Here is a 15,032-nt window from a genome sequence, read left to right on the forward strand (position 1 = left end):
TGGGAATAGCATATGGAAAGTGACCGCCATTACTACACGAAAATTCCACGCTTTGTCTGCGTCGTGTCATCGGCGCGTTTTGCCTTGAGGAATAACAAACGAAGAACTTCGTCATATGAGCCAGATGCCTGCGCAGTGTTGATCAGAATGGGGAGGTGGTCGTGGATAGTCTACATTTTATGAAAGAGCGACAACTCCATTGGGGGTTATGTCACGCAATGGAGTCCACTACATCACAAGGGTAGAATAGATTGTCACCCCAAATACGTGGCGCAGAACATTGGAGGAGGAGTGTAAGTTTCTCGAGAATTCTTGGAAGGAGCTCAAACTAAAAGAACCGACAGCAATGACGCGTAGGTGTGGTTGGGCGCTACGCTCAATTTAGGTGTGAATGCAAACCGTATATATTTCTTCTTTGTCGACTATGTGCAGCATGGTCGAAACAATTTACTCATTTGTGCTTTGTGTGTCCGGATAGCCGAGTAGTTAGAGCACAAGGCTGTCATACGGTAGGTCGCGGTTCAATTCTCATTGGGGGCAGTGAAATTTGACGTCGGATACCAGTCGACTCAGCTGTGAATGAGTACCTGAGTCAAATCAGGCTAATAATCTTGGGCGAGCGCAATGCTGACCACATTGCCGCGTACTGTAGTGTATGGTTACGGTTTTGAATGAAGTGTTCTAGCACACTTCAAGGTCCTGATCCAATTGGATTGTTGCGCCAACGATTATTACTAAAATACTACTCAACGCTCCCAATGCAGCTTGACTATCGCTATACGATGCGCCTGCCCTTCAACCGCTCGTCAATCATCCGGGTTGTCGCCCTTAGGATCGCATACACTTCAGCCTGAGAGACTGTTGTGTATTGTCCCAAAGGTAAAGTCCACTTCTCGTTTCTGTTGCAAACCATTTTCTGTTTTTGAGCCATCGATGTAGAAGACGTCAGTATCTCCCGACATGCATTCTTCTGGTTCGTCCCAGTTTTCTATTCGTTTCAAGATAACATCATATCTTCTTATCAAACAGATGTATTCAGTTCTCCCAATGCTCTGTGCCCCCCACGTCCATTCTTTTCCCATAGATCTAATCGAAATAGTCTATGAACTGCTCTCATTGCAGTGCTCTGAATAAATAAGTCCAAGGGCTGCAAATTGAGTAATGCATTCCAGTCTCATTAAGGGAGTTGCTGTACTATCCCTTTTGGCTGACCTCGACGTAGACACTGGGTGTAGGTTTTCCACTGAAGTGGAGAGACTGTCTTCCACAGATTTCTCCGTGGGGGAACATGAATTAGGTGAGGCCTTCAAAATCGATGCCTCGACCACGACCTGATTTCTCGAAGTCGCGGGTGGATTCGAAGTCTGTGACTTTTTACCACTGGAGAGTTACAATCCTTTGCTTCGATCTTCGCGCGCAGTCTCTATATAGACCTACTGTCTTCTCCAATTTCTATGTTTTGGTGCCGATTTAATATCTATAACACACAATGCTTAAGGTCCCCGTTCTCCAAGCTGTCAAATGGAAATTTCTCCGCTCGGCCATCGTTCTCCTCTAGTGGTTAACTGTCCGTTGAATATCCCTACCATGAGCATTTTCTTCTTTCCCGTGCAGCTGTTGTTGGCTTATCCGCTAAGACTGGCTTGTGGGCTATTGCACTAGGGTTCCTGTACGATAAAAATCAATCTGAATTACCAACCGTCCATTTAATTGTCCATAGTGCCAGCAATAGCATTAGAATGGTAACAAGCAAATAACCTTAATCTTCTCGAACTTTTCGAATTAGGAAGAGATTATTACGTTTCAGTTTTATCATTTTCTTTTTAATTTGTCATTCATAAGTACAATTATTATGATAATATAATAATTCATTAAATTTGATTTTATCTTGAAATATATACTGTTGGTTTTTATTTTTCTATTATCGTAATCTCAAAGAATCTCTTGCGTGTTTTGTTTTTTGTCAATTTAATTTCATATTTTAAACCTAGTCCTAGGGAATGTTCATAAACAGAGGGTGTAAATCGTTTGAAAACTGCGTTTATACGTGCCTGGAACGCTTAAAAACCAAATCAAATATTACATAGTAAACATGTCGAATAACAAACGATCACATATAATTTTTATTCGCCTTCTTGCATTTTCTCAAGTATTGCATAATACGTATAAAAAAATCCTCTAGCAAGAAAAGGCTTTGCATGAAGTTCGCTCTCGCGAGGTCAAATTTAATAAATTAATTCTTAATTAGTTGGTAAAATATTAAGTTGAGATGAGGCGACACGATTATGATTGCGACTCAATATAAAGAGGGTGCAGAAACTAGAAAACGATTACAGGATTGATTGTAAATGCATCATCGAACGCGAGTATAATAAATTAGTTTTCATTTTTTATTTTAATTTTCAAAAATGTCTCTTAGTATTTTGTAAAAAATATCTTACATACATCTCGGTCTCTTAAATTACATTCTAAAATGGTTAACTTCAATGGGGAAGGGGATGACTGAACATCGAAATCAAATCTCATTTTGTTCGGGACGTTTGCTTCGAGTGGGAATACAAGTTCGAAGCGGTCCCTGCCTGTATAATTGAATTTTAGGGTCCTCGCTTAGTAAATATCGTCCCTAACAGCGCTTGCGTGTAAAAGTCAAAATAAACCTTCAAAATCAACAACGAAATCCTACATGAATATTACGTAATGCTTTTTACCCATTGGTATCGCCTTAACAAAAAACATCCTTCTCTTCGGCTAATCTTATGACTTAGTCGCCGCATCGCCAGCAGCCGATGCAATTGCACTTTGAGTTTTCAGATAATCCGCATACATTCTCCTCGCTTGATTTAGTACCCTTGTGACATCGTGTTTCCGGACCATTTTGTCGAAATGCATCGCCATTTCGTTATAATCCATGCCGCTCTTCATGACGAAGTTACGATGCTGCAGGAGCAGAGTCAGACACAGAAACATGAGAAATGCATTGCCGCCTCCAAACTCGCTTGGTGACGGAAGGATTGTATTGCTGGGTTTTGAGAAGCTGATATTCGCCTCGGAGGCTTCTTCGCAGCCTAGGGGTCGAGTGCCGGGAGCGAAGGATTGAGTTTGAAGTGGCAGTTGTGCGTCCAAACCTGCTGGGAGGGATGTAACCATTGTTTGAGTATCGGCGAAGGTATTTTCAATGAGCTCCTGTGAAATTGACTTGGGTGGAAGAAATGGATTAATTGGTTGGTTTTTCCAGCTGTCTGTTGTATCCGAGTCGGAATCATCGCGTAGTCTTGATATATTGGGCTTTTGCTGCACCAGGCGCAAGGGGGTTACCGATTTTTTCATATTCTCTCCACTGCATTCAATGACGATATCTCCATCGTATTCCAAATCCTGTTGTTCGTCCGGAGTCATGGCATTTGTTATGACCGTCGCTTCCGTTTCAACACTTCCATTCACATATCCTTTCATCAGAATCTCCTCGTCATTGGTTTCCACTACTTCATTGAAGTTACAACTGGAAGCTCCAGACATTTGATGCAAAGGATTCTCCCAAACAAATACATCCGTGTTCGTGCTGCATACGCTTATCCGATTGAGAGGGTCCACTTTATGTTTCCGTTCACTATTCCTCATGACAATCAGATCATTAATCTCTGCTATCGGAACGATTTCGCTTTCCCGGACCTCCACCAAATCCAATGAATCCTTGTCAAGTTTTTCGTAGCCAATTTCGGAGGCATCTTGCAGAAGTTTGCTGCGTTCAATTATACTTGCATCGCCAAACACTTGACGGTCCAAACTCTCCATCTCCAAGCGGAGCTCGCGGGTCATCGAAGTTGTCATAGGATAATAGTCCTGGCTGTCATCTGGGCTGCTACCGTCCAAACTCATTTGCGTTTGTGCGACAATGTTCGTCAGTTGAAGCTGCAATGGAGGAGGCTTTCCCGGTGGATGTGACTGCGTGCTACTCACGCTGTTGCCGTCCAGGGTCGATGAATCAGAATCGTCAAAGGAGTTTTTCGTAAGCTTGATCAGAGGCCGATGCTTCCCGCTGTGTTCTATGCTTTCCCGTTTTTCGAAATTCGCTTTGCTACTTGTAACTAGTTTATCGGATATGCGGCTTTTATTCATTGAGGAGAAATTCAGGAGTTCATTGAGGTTTTTTACTTTGTTTGGAGGTTTCCGTTGCTGGCTGGATGCATCCTTATCTTCCGACGTTGTTTGTTGACCCCCAGTCAAGACTTGATTGGATTTGTTTCCACCAGCAGCGTTTACTGACTGGTTATCCATTTTATCAATAGAGGCAAGAATTCCTTTCTTACTGGCCGCAATCTTCTCCTTGAGCTCTTTAAAATGCCCGCCCTTTTTATGCGACGAAAATTGCTTAGAAATAATATTCCCTGGACTGGTTGAAAAGAGAGCTTTTCCGCCGATTTTCGTTTTCAGCGATTTACCCGATTGATTCGCTCGCAATTCGCGTTTCGGTGATACCGTTGGACTCTCATTGTTATTATTGGCTATATTCGGTGAATTATCCAACTCGGCTTTGTCAACCTCGTTTTGATTCTTGCCGTCCTCTTGAGCGTCCGATAAAAACGGGTTCGTGGGATGGAACACTATCTGTTCGGCAATCGTGGGATTTGCAGTAGGAGGAAGATCGATATCATCATCACTTTCAGGATTTTCGAAAACGCTGTCCGATTGGTCGTCACTGCTGTCCTTGAAAAACGCGATATTCTCCATAAGCATAAGCATTTTCGTTTCATCCAGGCTTTGATGACTCTTCGGAACACGTTTGACTCTTGGATTTCGTGAGATGTTCTCATCAAGGCTCTGATTCATCCGTTTCGCAACATTCAACTTGTTCAGTGGAAGAAACAGCCCCGGCGATGACGATTGATTAGGCGAGCATGACAGTGAGGAAACGGACGAACTCTGCCTTCGTAGGGCACACACTTTAGTATAAGCATTCTCCCTAGGCGTGCGCATTATAATCGAGGGACTTTTTGGTGCCGGAACATCAGCTGCAGGAGGCTCGAATTCTTTTTCAAACAAATCAAGTTCCTTGGCTGGAGGCTCAGATCGAATTGAACTCCACAGAACTTCCAGCATGCGGAGAGAGTCCTCAAACGCGAATTCCCGCTTCATTTCCAAAAGTAACCATCGATAGCAGAACAACAAATCGTCAGCCTGCTGGGATTTGAGATACTCGAAAAATTCTGGATCGTAGAATTGTAAAGCTTCGGCTAAGTGAGTGAATTTCTGCGTCATGGCGATTCCATCAAGCATGAAATTAACCTTTAAACGGGTCATTATTGCACAGAAGCAAATGTAAGCGTGGGCCTCGTCGCCCATTGTGACTAGAAGCGGAGACGCTATATCAGACATTCCTTGGCAATAGCTAACTGAGGGATGATTCAAAGCGTATGTCGTAAGAATATTAAATAATGAAGCTATGTTTTGATTATCGTCACTGCCGGCGTAAAAGGGATGCAGCCTATCTGTTCGCAAGACATCCTTCCGGACCATACTCGTTACGTATGCCAACTCACCAATTACCGGTCCTTTCTGCACTGCCATTCGCCACGTGTCTCTTAGTCTATAATACTCAGCTGCTTTCCGTTTCATATAGTCCATTCGTTCCCTGCCAGTCATCCCATTTGGATACACATTCAAAATATGCTTCCACACAACCCTCCTCAAACTAGGATCAATTCCGCCTGCAAATATCACCTTTCTCAACTCATTCGGATATAAAATTTGCCCCACGGAATCTAAGAAGTTTCGAAATTCCGAATCACAGAGTGGCGGTCGTGGGGGTTGGGCTGGTAACTGCTCCTCAGTTAAATTCAGAGCTCGTTGAACCATCGAAAACGTCTTCTCCATATGATTCATAATCAGCCCGGGTAACTTATTTTGCATATTTTGAACATACTTTTGTCCGGCATCGATGCTTTGTTGTAGCGCTGAAATCTCTTTGGTAGCGGGTGAGTTCACCTCCCAGTCTTGTGCTTCGGAAAACGCTTTGATATCGACACGAAGATTAAGACATGGTTCATTGCCTGTTTGGATTGAAGTGTTGTGTGCGCGGAGGAAGGCTGCATCTAAATCCCAGTCGGAGAGGACGCCTAGGTAGGTTTCCTGGCCGGATGGGTCGAATGCACGATAGCTTATACTGAAGTCGGATCGGATGTCGAATGCTTTGGCTAGGATGCTGTAGAGGACTTCGAGGGAGGTAATTTGGGGGTCTACGGAGAATTTTCGCCATTCTGGTGAAGCGTTTGATTCGCATTTCTGGAAAGATAATTGAAAACGGTGATAATTTATGGTTTTATTCAATGGAATGTAATGCAAATCAAAAGAGGAAGTTAACTTTTTTCGTTAACTTTCTGTTCTGTTCTTCAGCGCATGCAAGGATAATTGAAGTCCCTGCTTCCTACAATAACTGGGGCTACCACTACTCGACATTACAGACACTGTTGGATTATATCCGGTAATTATTTTCATATTGTTCATGGAGAAATGTCGCCCTCTCCACATTGTTTTTTCCGAATTAGAAAAGCAGTTCGGCCACTTGCTACACTAGCTCATTTTGTACCCACTGCGACAACAAGTGTCAGAGCAGTTCGCTCATTGGGTTAGATAAAAAAGCAGAGTTTAAACAGTGATAGGCATATCAGTACCGCGTCTCCCTGGGTGTTTATAAAGGAGGCGCCCTTTGGCAACTTTTTCGTTCTTGTCATGAACACTGTCACGTAAGACATACTTAGTACCCTACACACTGCCCAATAGTTAACCTATCGCAGGAAAGGTGATTTCAAGCAATTCATCCAAATGTGAAAAAATCACCTCATGCAGTATGGTCTAAATCTGAAGAAAACAGAGTATTTGACGATCCGTTCCAACTAAACCGGAAGATCACACCATTGTCGAAAAATGAGCGCTTTAAGTATTCAGATCGGTGCTCTCAGACAATGTTGAACTGCGTCATGAAATTATTTTGCTGGTCGGCCCAATCTGCATGAAGTGGCGCTCCACAACTGTTCCTCTTTGCAATTGACGCGTCAATGAATGGCAAATTTATTAACAAATCTACCGCAGCGTCGTGCGCCTGTTTTCCCTTTATGGAACAGCGTCCAGTCCAGTCACCAAAGATAATGAACGCCGCCTCGAGGTTATGGAGACGCAGATGTTGCGCTGGATGTGGCATTACTCAATGTAAGCATGTCCGAAATTAGGATCGATATGAGGTTACATTTATGTTCGAGAAGTTGCAAGAAAAGCGTCCTCTATGACGCAATCATGTCATTGAGATCATGATTGATAGGAAATGAACCAAAGACCGATCGAAATAGCGGTGGTTTCATATGCAACTTGCTGGTTTGAAATCCACTTGACCCCACTCCAACCTTATAATCGAAAGGAGTATTAAACCCGATCTAAATGAGGCCAACCTCCGCTATCAAATGCAACAAAGTCCAAAAAAAGAAGGCTGAAGGATGATTCTCTCCAAAAATGTTGTTCGCGATGTGAAAGGAATGTAGCCGAGCGAAAAATTTATGTCACGGACTAACTACGAAAATTCAGAGAAATATAAGTTTACAGAGCAGAATTTGCCTTGAATTTCGCGATCGTGCGACTGCGTCGTATCATTTCAAAAACATGGCAGACACTCAACCCTATCAACCCATCCTCTTTGTTTTGCAGCTTCCCAAATGGTTTTCGGCCACTTGTATTCTTCCTTTCAGAAATCATCTGTGAATTCTCGGATCATCATAACATTCCACGACTGGCCCATCGTAGTTATTGGACTTATATAAAAAGGGACGCTTTTGGCTCGTCATACATGGTATACAACTCCACGTTATTTCGGCCGGCCTTTTGGTCGTTTGCTACGGACTTCGATGTTCAGACCAATCTTGATGAGTGAATTCTCGTTAGCGTGAATTACGTGGCCATACCATCGAAGACGATATTCACGCAATTTTCCCACGATCGGTGCAACCCCATATCGATCATGGATATCATCATTTCCGATGTGATCAAGGCGTGCAACGCTACTAAACCAACGTAACATCTTCGTATCCATTGCCTCAACACGCTGTTCATTGTCTTTTGTAGTCGGCCAACATTCAGAACCATAGAGCGCGATAGGGCGGACGCAAGAAGACTATACATACATACACAGGAGATTCAACTCCTAGTACATTCTTTGAAATTTTATGGAGAAGGAAGTTTTGCACACGTTCGACCGTGGCGGGAGTTGCGGAAGCCAAATTCCGCGCATAAGGGTTGGGTTTAATGCCATGTATATGATGCAGTACATTGGTTGAGCCACTGAGCGAATAATATTTCAAAATGCTTCTGGGAAGTTTAGTGGAAGCAAACACGCGCGGCATTCTCGACAATAGATCCATGTTTGTTCTCCTAGAAAGTGAGGATTAAGTGATTAGATGCATCTAGGGACAATCTTCCGGATGCATCAAATTTCTGCTGGGATAAGGAGAGGAAACACATACAAAAAAACCATCTAGGCTATATTGACAGGCAGACAGACTCTACTACTCTACTCTTATCCTTCTTGTAACACCTAGATGGGGTTGAAAAGGTGAAACTTCGTACTGGAAACAATTCTTTTGCAATTTTGTGATTGATTCAGTTTTTTCTGTGTGCGTCAAAGATGGATACCAACGAAGAGAGAGAACCGGCAAACAGTTATCGAATAAAACGGGGGATTTATTCTAAGTATGATAAAAAACATTCAATTTCACGGAAAAATAATGGATTTCTCCTTACTACACCTAATATTTCAGCGATGTATGGGCATTGCTCGATGACCAACTGGATTAAAGTTAGAATGGTTCCAAAAATATGGAGATGCGAAGGATCTAGTTATAAAAGTCGCATGTTCCAAAAATGTATTTTTTCAGTAAAAACTGATTTCCAACAGATATGACTGGTGAATCTATAGCCAATTTTGAAGACTAATTTCGCCCTGAAGGAGAGTCGTACGGAAAAAAGGTTTTATACCATTCAATCCGGCTTAAAACGGAATATAAGCATGCTAAACTTAACACATGACCTTAGGGACGAGACCTAATCTAAAATTTCAAAACATGCTCCAAAATGTGCGAAGATAGGATGAATTTTGGTAATACATTTTCACAACTTAGATTTAGCTTTTGATAATATGTTAAAGGCGAGAATAATCGAAAGTGTGAGGCTTTCGAAAGGAATCAATGGACACTTTTTAGATTGGATTAGACGGGTTGGGAGTCTTCTCTTGGTGACAGGCCCCGCGACAGGCCGACAAAAAAAAAACGAATACAATATCGTTACAAACATGATGAATAGTCGACCCCGCTTGTGAACGAGAAAAAGGCTGAAGAAAAAGAAGGGTTGGGAGTCTTCATTAGTTTGAGCAAGTTATTGGATATTTTGCCTTATTTACAGCATATATGGATCGGATAATTCCTTTTCATTTCACGAGGCAAGGTGATTGCCAGGATTTTCCCTCAGGCTTGGAGAATGGGAACCTCTCCATGACTTCAGGGGAAAGAGTTGAGCATACATTGAAGCTTAGATGTCATACAGAAGAGAGAATGGACCCTGGACTATCTAATCTGGCGATATCAAAACTTAAAACTTGGAAAAGTTCGTATTGAGAATTTTCATTTAATACCCCATCTATCTATTATATAATTCGTAAACTAAATTTTACACCCCCTCTTTGCATGTATGGGCACTCAGATTGGAATGACGTTACGAGTATTTTCCTGTTTCCAATATTCTGGCAAACTGCTTTTTTCTTTTATGCAATACGGTCTATGGCTAAATCTGAAAAAAAAAAACAAATCAATAAAAGTTGCATACTCGCTGTAGGAGTCGGGGCGAGGTTTTTGGTTCCGATCCGGGCAACACCCGGGCCGTTTCTGTGTGGCTACGGTGGTTTAATTGCTTTGGCGAGTGTTCCGCCTGCGTTCGGCTCATTTCGCTTATCAGATAACATGTCGTACGAGGACAAAACGGCGGGAGAGGTGGTCCCCCCTGTGGCAGAGGTGGCAGTAAGGATTTCCCCTTTTTGGCTGCGCAATTCGACGGCGTGGTTCCGTCAATTGGAAGCGCAAGGCGTCACAATGGACGGCACGTGTTTTAATTATGCACTTATCGATCTCGACGAAGAGACCATTGGGCTGGTCGCGGGCGTGCTGGAAGACTGTTCCTACGTCCGAATGAAGGAGCAACTCATATGTCGGCTGTCAGTAAGTGAGGAAGCGAAGCTGAATCACTTGCTGAACGAATTGATGTTGGGAGACCGTACTCCAAGCCAGGTAATTCGACTTAGAATTGTTCAAATCTCTGTGGCTGCAGCGACTCCCGGATAGCACCCCTGACATATTGGCCTGCGCGGACTTGGGTTCGCTGGAGGGGCAGCCCCCCCCAACCCCCCCCCCCCATTGCCGATAAAGTCCACGATATGTACGCGCGCGCCGTAATCCCTGAAGTGTCTAGGGAGATACGTCAGAAGGTCGAGGGCCTTAGACAAACGGTGGCTTCATTGGCAACCCAGTCTCCAAGCTGACAGTGACTGTGATTACTTTGCTTTCGGGAGGTATATCTCGATTGCAGTCACGGTGGAGGTCTGCTTCCCGAAAAGGGCGATCGGGTAGTTGCACGCCGGGGCCCTGACAATTTGCTTGTATCACCGGAGCTCAATCAATTAAATGCACCACCGGATGCAATTTCAATACAACAAAAAACTAGGCTCGCTTGGTGCCTCGGCGATGGGCGCAGTATCAAGTCGCCTTACAATTTTCGACTCTCTGGGTAGACGTTGCTTTCTGGTTGACAAGAGCGCGGAGGTGTCGGTTCTCTCCGTACTCTGTCCAAAAACGTTACTACCGCAAATCTTGTGACTGGCTGCGCGAACTTCTCTCCGATCCAAATTTATGGTAGGTGGAAAACATCGGATTTCGCCGAACGTTTTCCTGGCAATTCCCATTTCAAGCGCAGCCTTCCTGTGTCACTATAGGCTGCTAGTGAACCTGCAGAATGCCTTGATAGACCCTGCAACCTTTTTGAAGTCGTCGGGAAAAAATCCAACTGCGCAAACGACTCTTTCTATTGTTTTTGAGGACATTGCGGACCTTCGTATTCGCGCACTCCTCCGAAAATATCGCAACATCACTACCGCAAGCAGTTTCCCCCAGCCGGTTAAGCACCACACACAGTTCGACGACCTTATGAAACAGGGTTTGTGTAGACTTTCCAATAGCTGCTGGACAACTCCACTTTATATGGTCCCTAAGCCAAACGACGAATGAAGGTCTTGCGGATATTACAAGCGTCTGAATGGTCAGACAATTCCCGTCCCATACCGTATTCCACTCATCCATGACTTCATGCATTCCTTAACAAACTGTCGTGTTTTCACATACTTGGATCTGACCAAGGCATGCCACCAAATCCCTGTAGCTTCAGCAGGCATACAAAAAACATATTTTTGCACACCTTTCGGACTTTTCGAATTCACCAGGATGCGAGTTGGCTTGTGTCATGCACTCTGTCCTACGAAACTTAAACTTTGGGCCATGTTGAGTGCATTTCCCAACGTCTCCTTTAGGTCGGGCTATTTCTAAACGTTGAAAAGTGGAAATTTCTAGAAAAGCAGGTGGAATTTCTCGGCCGTATGATGACCCCAGACAAAATTCAACTAAACCCAGATAAGGTTGAAGCGGTCAAAAACTTTTTCCTACCAACCACCGCAAAGGATTTGTGAAAGCTTTTGGACATGTTAAACTTCTATCGTCGTTTCCTGCCCAAGGCTCAACGATCCTCAACGATTACTTGTCTGGGCCCTCCTGGCATTTGAAATTGTTAAACAACAGTTTGATGCTATACTTCTGGCATTTCCTCAGCTAGATGCACTCCTAGTTGTGTTCGCCGATGACTTAGACACAGCGGTAGGAGCCGTTCTTCACCAATGGGTGAATCAAACGTGGTAACTGTTGAGTTTCTTATCGAAACAACTCAACCCAGCTTAACGCAACTACAGCGCCTATGATCTTTAGCTAATTGCGCGTACCTCTCCATTATATATTTCCCTTTCCCCTTTGAGGGCAGCCGTTCACTGTGTTCATGCTTAAACAGAAGCCCAACACAGCGTCTTTTCGCCAACTTCGGCAATTGAGCTTCATCAACCAGTTTACTTCCGACCTCCAACACGTGTCTGGAAAAGATAACGTTGTTGCTGATGCTTTTTCGCGAATCTCGGAGGTTATAACCCCGTCGCGGTCGATTATACGGCAATTGCCGAAGCGCAGAGTTTCACAGCCTGAGGACAAACTCCAAATACAAGATCCAGAATTTTCCTATTTTCGGTTCAAACTCCTACTTACTTTGCGAAACCTCAGACAAGGGACCTAAGCCATTTGTTCCGGCCGATTTTCGCAAGGAAGTATTCCACGCAGTACACGATCTTGCGCATTCAGGCTTCAGAACGACGAACCGGTTAATCACCTTTGGTGAACTAGCCGTAATCATCATGGAGCAGGGAATGCAATCTGGGTGTACTCTTTTCTCTGAGTTTGGCAAGCTCCTGAGTTTCAAACGCCACAGGACCCCTGCATACTATCCGCAGTCCACTGGGATGCTGGAACGTTGAACCCGTCGCTGGAGGCCGCTTTAATGGCTTGTGACGATCCATCGTGGTCACAATCTTTGCCTTTTGTTCTCTCGGTCTTCGCGCACAGCCCACTGAGAGGAATTCTGGACCCGCCCCGCGAAAATGGTGCTGGGTATCAGAACAGGGTTAGCCGACATACTCGCGGGTTCAACCTTCTTTACCCATGATCTAGCGTATCCTGCTCGATCTGAATGAAGGCCTGAAGAGAAAAGCTGGGCCCGAGGTGAAAATCATGCGGAAAAACGGGCCCCGGAGCGGGTCTAGAGTGAAAATTATGCGAGCCTTTCATAATCACTTCTTTCGTTGGAATTATCATTCCGGGCCTTTAGGAAAACTCTGGGCTCGGGGGAATCACTCCCCCCTTCATCAGGCTTTCCCATTATGCCAATATCGTCATGCATAGGCCTGTAGTTGTGTGGGCATGAAGAGGATAGTAGTATTTACATCAGTGCCACACATCACCTATTCCACGGGCAGATTAAAGAGAATGCTTAATAGAGTATCCGCTCGTCTTAGACCATTGTTGATAGTGAGGGATTCGAGGGTGATATCCTGCTGCTTTTGGTCAGGATCAACCTAGTCAGGCTTATCAATTTCGTCGGGATACCGAATTCTCTCATAGCCGTGTACAGTTTTACCATAGCTATGCTACCATAGGAGGCTTGGAAGTCAATGAAAAGATGGTGCAACTGATCCATCGCTTATCGCGTAAGGAAAATCTAATCTCAAGTGTAGCCTTTTTGGTATGCGCCGATGATGATCTGGGCATATGGGGTTATCCGGTCTAGCAAAGGAGCGGAGAATACTTTATAGATGGTACTCAGTAACGTGATATATACTCGTAAGTGCTACACTGCGTGGTGTCCCCTTTGAAAAAAAATGTATATTTCTCGATGTTGTCAGCTGTTGGTGTTCGCAGCCTGGCCCCTGGCTTTCTGGATGCATTTATTACGGCGCCAACGAGCGACCAAAATTGTCATCATGAAGTAAATTTCTCTGAATACAAGGGACGTATGGGACGTAGCTTCACAAGGGCTTCATCATTGTAGAATGAAGTTTATATTCATGAACAGATTTGAGCCAGCCATCGTGTCATCGGCCTTGGTTATCTGACATTGACCAGAGAACAATCTAGTTGAAGTCGTCAACTTTTTGCAAGGTTTCCTCAAGAGAAAACGTGGCGAAATTGGGCTATTTCGACGGAGAAAAGTCGCGGTTTTGGAGGTAGAATTCAGAAAATTTGTGTGAAGATGCAACAGCGTCGGAATTTAAGTTGAATGGAAGTGTCGTCGCATGGAAGGAGTTAGACCTAATTGGGAGCTGAAACCCTTTAGATTATGCCAAGGGCCTTACAATTTTCCATGTTTCTCAGTTGCCGTCTTTTCCTTGACCGACTTTATCGATCGAAAACAAAGCAATTTTGTGCAGCAGGTGTTTAGCAGGGGATTAGTCATCGTCATCAGTGAGGGCTGCAAGGAAGTGTCCGTCATTCATTTAAGGACCGAATGCCAGCTGTCAGGCGATGTTTAACACTCGTCGTTAGAGAATTTCACATTCACTTGCTTTAAGTCAATGCAGAGTTTGCGAAGAAGCACAAAAAACGGAACCGCCGTCACGTATGAACGAAAATCCATACGTGTGACTTTCCCATGCCACAGCATCTTTCACCGCAATTGCACTCGAGCAAATCAAAGTCACGCATTCTGACTGCACTCAAAATTGCACTGCGATACTGAAAATCGTCCCGTTTAGCATTCCTGGAGTAAATTAAAGCCATTTGCGACGAAAAATTGTCAAAGTACAAACCTTCACTTTCACTCGAACTGCCTCGCGACTGTATCCATAAATTCCGGACATAATGGTCCTTCCTTCCGTTCTTCGTGTAAAGTTATGTTGTCGTCGCGTTTGTCGCCTGTGCGATATAGTAATTTTCGCATTCAAACGACAATTTCACGAGATTACGTGATGTTATTTCGTCGCGTGAATATCCTCTGCACAATTCTAAACATTTTCTAATGATTGCGGAGCAAAACCGTTTCACGATCGTATTGTAACGTTTCTGAATGATGACGAGACTTTCGGGGCAGATGGATCAACGACAGACGAGACGAACAATGTAGTGGAAAAAAATATACGAAACATAAATTTTGTATTCGACACTTGACACTGACATAGAAATGGGAACTTGCGCATTGGCGGTTGTGAACGGTACATGGAAAGAAATGTCAAGTTTTGACGGTTTGTATAGGGAAAAAAAATGACGTTAGGGGTTGGTGGGAAATACGCCTAAAATGAGAGAATGGTGGCCCGGGTTACAAGGGGAGCAGTTGATGTACGGACCATTTCTCTGCCTTCGTAGGTA

General features: G+C 44.0%; 1 protein-coding gene across 1 annotated transcript; it reads right to left on the reverse strand.

Annotated features, from left to right (window-relative positions):
* Positions 1 to 1,808: 1,808 nt before the first annotated feature.
* On the reverse strand, positions 1,809 to 14,872 carry LOC119651901. The gene is made up of 2 exons (XM_038055726.1): positions 14,477 to 14,872; positions 1,809 to 6,279 (listed from the first exon to the last, which is right to left on the reverse strand). The coding sequence occupies exons 1-2, from the start codon at positions 14,525 to 14,527 to the stop codon at positions 2,755 to 2,757; spliced, it is 3,576 nt and encodes a 1,191-aa protein (XP_037911654.1). The 5' UTR covers positions 14,528 to 14,872; the 3' UTR covers positions 1,809 to 2,754.
* Positions 14,873 to 15,032: the final 160 nt, after the last annotated feature.

This window comes from Hermetia illucens, chromosome 3, assembly GCF_905115235.1.
Source record: "Hermetia illucens chromosome 3, iHerIll2.2.curated.20191125, whole genome shotgun sequence".
NCBI lineage: Eukaryota > Metazoa > Arthropoda > Insecta > Diptera > Stratiomyidae > Hermetia > Hermetia illucens.

Coding starts and splice junctions, on each gene's coding strand:
- LOC119651901 (XM_038055726.1), bottom strand. CDS start 14,527: ATGTCCGGAATTTATGGATACAGTCGCGAGGCAGTTCGAGTGAAAGTG. Junction 6,280..14,476: donor CAGTTCGAGTGAAAGTGAAG/GTTTGTACTTTG, acceptor TTATCTTTCCAG/AAATGCGAATCAAACGCTTC.